This window comes from Solanum tuberosum, unplaced genomic scaffold, assembly GCF_000226075.1.
Source record: "Solanum tuberosum cultivar DM 1-3 516 R44 unplaced genomic scaffold, SolTub_3.0 scf00116, whole genome shotgun sequence".
NCBI classification, from domain to species: domain Eukaryota; kingdom Viridiplantae; phylum Streptophyta; class Magnoliopsida; order Solanales; family Solanaceae; genus Solanum; species Solanum tuberosum.
Genome location: NW_006239040.1, coordinates 825,874 through 837,952, shown reverse-complemented (window position 1 = coordinate 837,952; position 12,079 = coordinate 825,874). Strand labels below are relative to the sequence as shown.

General features: G+C 32.6%; 1 protein-coding gene across 4 annotated transcripts; it reads left to right on the top strand.

Moving 5' to 3' along the window:
* Nucleotides 1–435: 435 nt before the first annotated feature.
* Nucleotides 436–4,017, top strand: LOC102579866 (putative late blight resistance protein homolog R1A-10). Of its 4 annotated transcripts, none has more exons than XM_015309865.1 (3): nucleotides 436–3,035; nucleotides 3,081–3,634; nucleotides 3,754–4,017. In XM_015309865.1, exons 1-2 carry the CDS (start codon nucleotides 623–625, stop codon nucleotides 3,335–3,337), a joined length of 2,670 nt encoding a protein of 889 aa, XP_015165351.1. In that variant the 5' UTR covers nucleotides 436–622; the 3' UTR covers nucleotides 3,338–3,634; nucleotides 3,754–4,017. The 4 variants fall into 4 exon arrangements, with proteins under 4 accessions (XP_015165351.1, XP_015165350.1, XP_006350053.1 ...); XM_015309864.1 differs by having other exon boundaries at nucleotides 436–3,316; nucleotides 3,563–3,634; XM_006349991.2 differs by having other exon boundaries at nucleotides 436–3,316; nucleotides 3,551–3,634.
* Nucleotides 4,018–12,079: the final 8,062 nt, after the last annotated feature.

The window sequence follows — 12,079 nt, the reverse complement described above, 5'->3', positions numbered from 1 at the left end:
GAAATTACAGAACCCTTAGTAGGGAGTTGGGAGCAATACGTACAGTCTGACAATTTTTAGAGTCCATTTTGGAGATTTAAGGGCCAATTTACAGAAATTAGGCAATTTTCTCAATAGTTTTTCATGTGTTAGCCCATAAATATTTTGTTGATTTGACTTTTAGAGTCTAAACTTCTCATATATATTTAAAGAGATATTTATGCTTGGTTAATTGAATCGAACTAGGAATAGAGAAATTCCTACTTGGATCTTAATATTTCTCTCTCTTTGATTTGGAAAATTCTACGAAGTTGCTTTCAATGGAATTAAAATCATCAATCTCTTGTATGTAAGAAACATACCTATATTCATGAATAGATAAGTGTAGGGTCTAATAATGAATGGTCACAATTTTTTCTACTTTTTCCTGTTAGAGTCCTGCCTTTTTTCTTTTTTTTTTAACTTTGGTCTCTGCTTTTGTCTACATGATGATAAGGTTGGTGGACCTAGCTGGAAATGTGATGGAAATAGCTAGTAAAAGAAAGAACTTTGCATTTTCTGTTTTCTTAAAAACTGAAAAATTACATAACTTGTGGCAATTTGTCCATTTTCATACTGAGAGATATTTCTATTTTTTGGATATATGGCTTATGCTGCTGTTACTTCCCTTATGAGAACCATACATCAATCAATGGAACTTACTGGATGTGATTTGCAACCGTTTTATGAAAAGCTCAAATCTTTGAGAGCTATTCTGGAGAAATCCTGCAATATAATGGGCGATCATGAGGGGTTAACAATCTTGGAAGTTGAAATCGCAGAGGTAGCATACACAACAGAAGATATGGTTGACTCGGAATCAAGAAATGTTTTTTTAGCACAGAATTTGGAGGAAAGAAGCAGGGCTATGTGGGAGATTTTTTTCGTCTTGGAACAAGCACTAGAATGCATTGCTTCCACCGTGAAACAGTGGATGGCAGCATCGGACAGCATGAAAGATCTAAAACCACAAACTAGCTCACTTGTCAGTTTACCTGAACATGCTGTTGAGCAGCCCGAGAATATAATGGTTGGCCGTGAAAATGAATTTGAGATGATGCTGGATCAACTTGCTAGAGGAGGAAGGGAACTAGAAGTTGTCTCAATCGTAGGGATGGGAGGTATCGGGAAAACAACTTTGGCTACAAAACTCTATAGTGATCCTTACATTATGTCTCGATTTGATATTCGTGCAAAAGCAACTGTTTCACAAGAGTATTGTGTGAGAAATGTAATCCTAGGCCTTCTTCCTTCGATAAGTGATGAACCTGATGATCAGCTAGCGGACCGATTGCAGAAGCATCTGAAAGGCAGGAGATACTTGGTAGTCATTGATGACATATGGACTACAGAAGCTTGGGATGATATAAAACTATGTTTCCCAGACTGTTATAATGGAAGCAGAATACTCCTGACTACTCGGAATGTGGAAGTGGCTGAATGTGCTAGGTCAGGTAAGCCTCCTCATCACATGCGCCTCATGAATTTTGACGAAAGTTGGAATTTACTACACAAAAAGATCTTTGAAAAAGAAGGTTCTTATTCTCCTGAATTTGAAAATATTGGGAAACAAATTGCATTAAAATGTGGAGGGTTACCTCTAGCAATTACTGTGATTGCTGGACTTCTCTCCAAAATCAGTAAAACATTGGGTGTGTGGCAATATGTTGCGGAGAATGTAAGTTCAGTGGTAAGCACAGATCTTGAAGCAAAGTGCATGAGAGTGTTGGCTTTGAGTTACCATCACTTGCCTTCTCACCTAAAACCGTGTTTTCTGTATTTTGCAATTTTCGCAGAGGATGAACAGATTTATGTAAATAAACTTGTTGAATTATGGGCCGTAGAGGGGTTTTTGAATGAAGAAGAGGGAAAAAGCATAGAAGAGGTGGCAACAACATGTATAAATGAACTTATAGATAGAAGCTTAATTTTCATCCACAATTTTAGTTTTCGTGGAACAATAGAAAGTTGTGGAATGCATGATGTGACCCGTGAACTCTGTTTGAGGGAAGCTCGAAACATGAATTTTGTGAATGTTATCAGAGGAAAGAGTTATCAAAATTCATGTGAACAATCCATGCAGTGTTCCTTTAAGAGTCGAAATCGGATCAGAATCCATAATGAGAAAAAATTGGTTTGGTGTTGTAGCAGTGAGGCTCATTCTATTATCATGTTGGGTGGATTCAAATGCGTCACACTGGCATTGTCTTTCAAGCTAGTAAGAGTACTAGATCTTGGTTTGACTATATGCCCATTTTTTCCCAGTGGAGTACTTTCTCTATTTCATTTGAGATACCTATCTTTGTGTTTTAAGCCTTGCTTAAAGCAGTATCGAGGATCGAAAGAAGCTGTTCCCTCATCAATAATAGACATTCCTCTATCGATATCAAGCCTATGCTATCTGCAAACTTTTAAACTTTACCTTCCATTTCCCAATAGTAGTTATCCTTTCATATTACCATCGGAAATTTTGACGATGCCACAATTGAGGAAGCTGCATATGGGCTGGAATTACTTGCAGAGTCATGAGCCTACAGAGAACAGATTGGTTTTGAAAAGTTTGCAATGCCTCAATCAATTGAATCCTCGGTATTGTACAGGGTCTTTTTTTAGACTATTTCCCAATTTAAAGAAGTTGAAAGTATTTGGCGTCCCAGAGGACTTTCGCAATCACAAGGACCTGTATGATTTTCGCTACTTATATCAGCTCGAGAAATTGACATTTGGTATTTATTATTCACCTATTGCTTGCTTTCTAAAAAACACTGCACCTTCAGGTTCTACTCCGCAAGATCCTCTGAGGTTTCAGACTCGTTTCGGGGGAACTGCACCTCCAACTGATGTTCCAACTTTACTCTTACCTCCTCCGGATGCTTTTCCACAAAACCTTAAGAGTTTAACTTTTAGGGGAAAATTTTCTTTGGCATGGAAGGATTTGAGCATTGTTGGTAAATTATCCAAACTCGAGGTCCTTAAACTATCAGACAATGCCTTCATAGGCGAGGAGTGGGAAGTAGTTGAGGAAGGGTTTCCTCACTTAAAGTTCTTGTTTCTGGATAGAGTATACATTCGGTACTGGAGAGCTAGTAGTGATCACTTTCCGTACCTTGAACGACTTTTTCTTAAAGATTGCTATTCTTTGGATTCAATCCCTCGAGATTTTGCAGATATAACCACACTAGCTCTTATTGATATAAGTGACTGTAAACAATCTGTTGGGAATTCCGCCAAGCAAATTCAACAGGACATTCAAGACAACTATGGAAGCTCTATCGAGGTCCATACTCGTGAATCTTTTGTAAGACATCTTCTTCCTTGATTTACAACAATATTTAACTCATCATCATAGTAAACTCGATAATAATCTGGATAATAGCTTTAGTAAGTCAAATTGCATCAATTCAACAAAAGTTCTTGATGCTGTCATTGTGATTGATTCGAATCCTTCCAATATTTTGTAACTTGTTATACTTGCATGTTCATTCTTGATTTTGGGAAGTGTAACATTTCATTTTTCATCTTTTGTTGCAAGCATTTTCGATAGTGTGACAACAGATGAAGATGATGATGATGATGATGACTTTGAGAAAGAAGTTGCTTCTTGCCGCAATAATGTGTAAGTTCTTATACGTACCTGCATGCTCATTCTTGCTATAATGTTCTCTTGTTCCTTAATTATGGGACATCTAACATATTATTTTCCATTTTTTGCGTCTTTTTTTTCTTTTTCTGCAGCGAGTAGTTAAGGTGTTCTGAGGACTAGCCAGTTCTCTGAAATAAATGTCAAATCAGAAGCCAAATGTGTGAGTGTTTGTTTTATTCGTTTTCATTTTTTCTGCTTAAGGTGGCAGGATGATTGCAAATGGCTTGTAATTTAATTGTATATGATCTTTCGTAGCCATTTGTCAGTGGTTCTTTAGATACTCCAAATTTTATGTACATATATACTGTATAGGCCAGAACAGGCTCCATATATAACGTGTGTTTCCTTTCTAGGCCTCCATACCTTAAATTAAGGTTTTTTTCTTTTAAAGAAATCAATACTGTAATCCTCTATATCAACGAGTTTACTCATGTGAAGGTCAAGAGATAAAACTAGGGCCAGAGCCAGTCTAGACCTAGGGGGTTCGGAGCTTTTGTAATTGGATCATTGTGATTACGGGTTGAATGTCTAATTTTTTAGGCGATAATGATAGTATTTTGTATCTGAATAATAACTCACTTTTTCTAAGTAATTGAAAAGAGGATCAAAACGTGCCACTAAAAGACTTGACTAAGACAAAAATGGGTTGTCAAGAACGTAGAGGAGGGTAGGATGGATAGTTGGTCAAATCTAATATGGATAATATATGGCAGTAGTTGGAGTCGGTGGCTCTCCCAAAATTCTCTCATCTTAGATATTTGGATTCGGTCTTATACATATGTGAGGAAGGTAATAAAAAAATTGGGGTAGAGGATTACAACATGGGAAATCGAGAATTCAGATAGTCAGTCAATTAACTGAACTACTGAGATTTCCAAAAAAAAAAAAAAGGGTTCCATGTGACATGAAAGTCTCATATTGCTTAGTTTTGAATGAGAGAAAGTAGTGAGGAATCAGATGAACCTCTTTCGATGAAAAATTATATTATTTATACATATAGTTAAAATTATTTTTTATCTGTCTATTATTGTAGTCAGCTAATTTATATGTTTATTTATTCATATTTTGAATAGGCATAATACATAAATATACCCTTTAACTTGGCTTCAAATCACATTTATGCCCTTCAACTTTGGGTGTGCACAAGTAGATATTTAAATTTGTATAAAGTTGAAAAAATAGACACACATGTCCTACATGGCATTTTTTATCCTACGTGGTATCTTATGTGTATTGTGTCATGTAGGACTCATGTGTCTAGTTGTTCAACTTTATACAAGTTTAGGTGCATATTTGTGTATACCCAAAGTTGAAGGACATAAACATAAAATGAAGTCAAGTTAAAGGGCACATTTATGTATTATTCCTTTTGAATTTCATTAATAGTGAAAATCCTGAATCATATTCAGATTCCATCACTAATCGTTGAACCATGTTAATTTACTATGGATTTTTTTGCTATCTTATTTATAATTGTTCAAAGTTTTGTTAATTATCTTTAGCATAATATCTTATTATATTATTTCGATATACTTTCTCTATCCCTAATTACTTGTCCATTTTTGAATTGGCACACCTATTAAGAAAACAATTATTGAAATAGTGAGTTTACCATTTTATCCATATTAATTATGAAGTGGATGAATTAAAAACTCAAGATTTTCAAAAAGTTCTACTTTTTTCAAAGTAATAAATTGACGGTATAATAGGTAAAAAAAATTGTTCTTTCTTGATTTGTAAAAATAGACAAGTAATTAGGAATAACTAAAAAAATGGATAAATAATTAAAAACGGAGGGAGCAATATGTTATCTTTAGCCTAATAATATATGATTAATGGCCACCCTAATTGATTGTATAGGAGAGGATAGACTTGCTTCCAAGTAAGCCAAAATATAAAAAGTTGACAAAAGGCTGCTAAATTCGAGACACATGTAGTACTTGTATAATGCATGTGCGGACTCGTTCTTTTGTAGTACTCCCTCCGTTCTATTTTATACGTCACATTTTTACTTTATACTTTTATTAAGAAATGATGTAATTTTATCTTTCTATTCTTATTTAATATTTTCTTAAGTCAATTTATAATAAATGATGAATATATTTTCAAGATTAATTAACTACTCTATCAAGGATATAATAGGTAAAATATGGTAATTTATACATAAATTTTATAAAATGACAAGTATTGTGGTCCAACTATTTATAGAAAGAGATGACATATAAAATGGGACGGAGGGAGTTATAAAGTTAACTTAAGAAAACATTAAATAAGGGTAGAAGGGTAAAGTTACATTATTTCTTAATGTAAATGTAAAGTAAAAAGGTAACATATAAAATGGGAAGGAGGGAGTAGTATTTTCTCGTTTTATTTTACGTGGCACTCTATTCTCATAATCCGTCTTTAAAAATGTCATTTTATTGTAATTGAAAATAATTAAACTTAAAATTCTCCATCTACCCTTAATTAATGAAATGATTTACAATTATATAAATATATAAAAATTGTTTTAGCCTATAATTTTCTAAAATCTTTTTTTTCTCTTATACATCGTATTAAGTCAAACAATACTAAGTCAAATGGAATGGACGGAGTATTTCTTTTATTTATTTGTCACACCGTCCATATGTTTTCTCCCATCCCCCAGACCCCCACTATGTATATTCACTCCTTAGTTGGATCTGAATTTAGAGTTTAGAAGCTTCTATAATAATTTTAGATTAATATATCATAATAATAATTGAATAATAATTGAACTTACAGTATTAAATTTATGTGAATCTATATATATTGTATTGTAATTTTTTTAATTATAATTTTAACCAAATCAATAAAGATATTCAGATGTAAAAGTATATATTATGATTTAACAACAAATTTCTATATGAGCCGCGTCTTTCTAAGTTTTGATGCATAATTTCCTAAAACTCATAAATTTCCAAGTGACTATTTCCAGTATTTCAATGAGAACTTATGTTTCGTTATGAATTTTCTTAGTGAATTAGTTTAATAAAATCAAAATGAAAAAAATCATGTTTTATAACATAAAACTAAAAATTTTATTGATTCACGCGGAAAAAAACATCTAGTTCTTATAGTGTGAAAACTATTGAACTTATGGGATGTGGAAGTGTGGAAGGTCATCAAGTGGTAGCTCCTTGTACGCAACTAGTGCTACTTTTTATTGACTAAAAGTTATTTTCTAGATTAAGATTCCTATCATGGGGCCTAATATAAGGTCCTAATCATATTTCTAATATGATAAAACTTATGCTTGTTTAAATCAAATAGATAGATAAAAGACGTGTTTGCACAAAACTCCTCTCACTTAACCATGATCCATTAATATTTATTTTTGACTTCATTAAATCACTTAATTATGATGTGTTTGATAGTTCATCTATCTTAATTTATGTAAAACATTTGTTTTAGTCTTAATATAAAAAGAATATCATTTCTAGGATCGAAAAACTTAAAATTTATTTTTTATCTTTAATACAGTACATATTTTAAAAGTCTTCATTTTCTTATTAAATGTTATATCAAATCAAACAATACCCCATAAATCAAGACTGTTGAGTAATATGATATAGTGTTGTTTAATAATGTGTAGGGCCTTTTCTTTTTGGCCATGCCCCTTTAACATAATGTGATGTTGACAAGTGACAACCTTAAGAATCATTGTTTGCAAACTACTATTCTTTGTCCTTATAAATACTCACTTCTAATTGTATTAAAAACCTGAATTCTAACCATTCTTCATCTTGCCATTACCAAAATAATTCAATACCAAGAGGCAAATATGGCCTTAGAACAAATTTTTCAAGACCAAATAGCAGAAACTACCTTTGATCAACGCGATATTTCCTTTGAAAAATGGAGACAATTGATCTTGATAAACTTGAAGAAAATTCACCTGGAGGTTTCGAGTGCAACATTTGCCTAGATGTTGTACATGATCCTGTTGTTACATTATGTGGTCACCTCCTATTGTTGGCCTTGCATCTACAAATGGATACATTTTAAGACCATTTCATCAGAGAACATCGATAACCAACAACCAAATTGCCCTGTTTGCAAAGCTGAAGTCTCACAAAAAACATTGATTCCACTCTATGGTCGCTGTCAAGCTACAAAAACATCTGAAATTAAGGCCCCGAATTTTGGTATAGAATTTTGGTATAGTCATACCACAAAGACCTCCTAGTTCGAGATGTAGGAGTCACGGTCTAATACACAATAATAATATGCCTCCATTATCCCAGCAATCTCATGATCATCATCGAAATTATACAAATACAGAACATATGCTAAGTCCTGGTGGCACGACAACAGGGGAAATTGTTTATGCACGAATGTTTGGGAACTCATTGAATACTAATTTGTATACATATCTAAGTTCATATAATCTAGCAGGAAGCAATAGTTCAAGGTTAAGAAGGCAACTATCACACACGGATCGATCACTTAGCAGAGTTTGTTTTTTCCTATATATGTTGTTGTTTAGTGACATGTCTTCTCGTGTTCTGACCACTTGACTATACTGATAACAAGAAGTAATCTAAATGCTTAAAGTAAGAACACATATGTTAACGTGGAAACCTCTTTGCTCAAGGGAGGAAAAAACCACGACCTATTGTTTTCTCAGAACTCCAATAACTTCAAACAAAAATATGATCTCCCTTTGTTTCTACTCTTTTTATTGATTTCCCTCTTTGTGTTTTCTCCCTCCATACAAATTGCCACAAGAATGTCATAGTTTGCTCGACAAGAGGCTTCTTCGAGCAAATGTAAGCTCCATTGTCCAAAGCTTTCTTCACTAAGAATTCATTGAGTTCATCATAGACAACTGCATAATTATATCAAGAAGATAGCAATTAAAATTGAATAATATTATATACATTATGCAATAGTTAATTAAAAAAACTTACTTTACCGTCTATAATAATAAGTGGAAGATAGAATTATAAATACTTACTTACTACGATGATGTTCAAGGTTACAGCTTGTGCCAGGAGCTCAAAGCAATGTGAATCCGGTGAAATGACCTTGATTATCATTGCATCAATTTTTTTCTTTTCTTTGAAAAGCATTGACATTGCCGCAGGAGCCATAACTTCCGTAACTACATATACCCGTGCAATTTGAAATCAGTGAAAATTATGAAAAAAAAAATATTGTACACAAAGGTATCATTTGGATATGTTTGTTTGTTATTCAAATTCAACTGTGAATTTTCATGTTATATTTCTGCACTTTAATTTTTAAAATAACACATATTAATCAACTTATATTATAAATGATGAGTGCAATCTTAACTAGATTGGTTACATAAAAAGTATATATTAGTTTTTTTTTTTCGTTAATTGGATTACTAAAAACTAGAGAAGATCCTAAAGAATATATTTCTAAAAACTATTCCAATTTATTTATGGCTTGTCAAAAACAAATAAATATTAAAGCAAAAGATAATAGGATAAAATGTTTTGAGGTAATTTTATTTCATAGATATGTAATTAGATGATCTAACAAAGTATAAGAAAGGAGTTGCCAATTTTTTGTCTACGTCCAACGAAAAACAAAAACAAAAAATAGAAAGGGAAATGTTTTTTTAATGAAAATTAGATCTCCTCATTTTTTTTTATACATCCAATAAAAGACAAAAAAATATTATCTCAAGTAATAATGATAGACAGATCATCTCTTATCATGTCTTTTTCGTGCTCTTTCTCTTCCCTCCCGTCATCCTAATTTCTTGTGCATCCATCACTAATGTAGAATTATTTTTCTTCGAGGATAGATAAATTTGTAAAAATTAAAAAGTGCTATGATAACAAGGAAAAAGAAAAGTTCAAGATTTACAAGATAAATGAAATTTAAAAATGGACGATGCTAAAATCATAAATGAGATAACAAAAAGCATATCATTTCAATCTCTCTCTATATATAAAAAAAAATGTCACACGGCATTTAGTTATTATATCAAAGAAACAAAAAAGTTAAAAAAATTCTAGAATGTCACCTTTGTATTTATAAGCCTCTAACAATTTAACAGTCTGATTAGTAAGAAATTCTACTTCATGATGTACCAACAATACTGAAACTTCTTCTGGTGTTCCACATAATAGAGCTTCCATTGGATTAGTTTTGGACATTAAAAAAATGACTTTATTGGTGAAACACTTTAATGTTTTGACGTATTTGTTATTGCAACTCTAATTATATAGAGTTAACTTTAATTATCTCTAGAAGCTTCTTTATATAGTATATGTTACTTGCTTAATTATAAGTATGTTTAGAGTGGACTATACAAATAATTTTATCTAAATAATACCTAGATAGTCCCTCAAATTTGGCAGAATTTGTAAATTGAATACTTAAACTCATCTAGTGATCAAATAGGTACTTTTGCTTGGAATATGTGCATCTCATGAACACCTAATAACGACATGACAAATTTATGGATATTGCACACCCCATTGGAACGTAAACGAATTAAATTAATCAATTTCTTCTTCTTTTCATTCAAATTTAGCTAATTAAATTATCCCATTAATTAAGAAGGTGAATTGATGCTAAGCTATAACCCTAGTTATGATTCCACTCCTGATTTTAAACTAAATGATCTCAAAGAATGTATAAGTGATTGTTTCCTTTATTATAAGAAAAATATATAAAACTACTAATAAATTATATCATGTTAACCCATTGTTTATGTCAATAAAAAACATAAATATAGCAAATGTTTGATATATAGTAGTGGTTGATAATAATGGTAATTGTGAGGACAGAGATGTTTGATGACGGTAATAGTGGTGGTCATTGTGATAACAAAGACGATTAATAGTGATGGCCGATGTAAGAAAGAGGTCCATGTAGTTGTTGTGTCCACCCCTAGCTTCTTAGTCAATGGGCATAACAGGTTTGATACCTACTACAAAAAAGAGAATCCACTTTAGATAAACATGTCTCTACATAGGCAGCATGTAGAATGGCCGAAAGCGTACCTTTTTGGTTAAATTATCCAAGTCGAGAGTAGAGCTACTAGAAAAGTTGTCTGCTGGAAAACAACTTTCACGTTTGGTTTTGTTGGGACTGAAATTATTAGGTATCAGGCAAAAGCTAGCAAAGCAAATTTTGAAAGACCATGAGTAATAATACAAACGAAAAATATACCAAAAGACATAAATATTCAACGTAGTTCGGACAACCGACCTACATCCAAAAGAGGATATGAGCAATTCACTATATAAAAGAAAGTACAAAATATTGAGAGGAATAACCTTACACAATTCAATGGAAAAACAAAGAGGTTTACACAAGTGTTAAAGTAACACTTGTGTCTCACACATTCTCCCCCTAGCTACACGCAATACACAAAACTCTCTATGCCCCTTAGGACTACATTGTAAATGCTATTAGGCTAGAAGGAATACACATATAATTTTAGAGTCAAACATTTTCCTACAAGAAAAAGAACTAGCCAAATATGGAAACTTTGTGGTTTCCTTTTTCTAAAAGAAAAAACCCAATTATGATAAGAAATTCATGACAAATACTAAACAAATATCTCCATTGGCCTAAATTTCTGACAAAATAAATTTGATCCACCTTCTTCACATAATCTTCAATACCTTGCATCTCCTCTGCAAAATCTATATATATATATATATATATATATATCAACACAGAAAACATCTTTGAAAATATTTCTCCAACAAAAATCTTCATTACTGTCAAATATGTTACGGCTAGAACTAAACCCGTCAAGATGAACACTTATTTTTAACATGGTTCGACCATTGAATCATTAAACCATTGAACCTGACTCTGATGTCACTTGTTGGGACTGAAATAATTAGGTGTCATGCAAAAGCTAGCAAAGCAAACCTTGAAAGACGATGAGTAATAAGACAAACAAGAAATATATCAAAAGACACAAACATTTATCGTGGTTCGGTCAACCGATCTACATCCACAAGAGGAGATGAAAAAATCACTATAAAATCTAGAGAAGAATAACCTCACACAATTCACTCTGAATACAAAGAGGTTCACACAAGTGTTAAAGTAATACTTGTGTCTCATACATTCTTCCTCTAGCTTCACACAATACACAAAACTCTCAAAGCCCCCTAGGATTGCATTATGAATGCTACCAAGCTAGAATGAATAAACATGTCACGCCCCGAGCCTACACCCTGGGCGGGACCGGCACTCAGAGACCATTGCTGGCCCCAAGCGAACCCTTGGCCTGGCTTTCTTAACTCAGCGGAAACCTACTCAACAGAATAACTCAATGCCATGCAAAGACATAAACAACTTAAATGATACACATCTGGCCAAAAAGGCCACTCGAGTCTCAAAATAGAATATTTACATATATACATAGATGAGAGACTCAAAACTAACTGACTG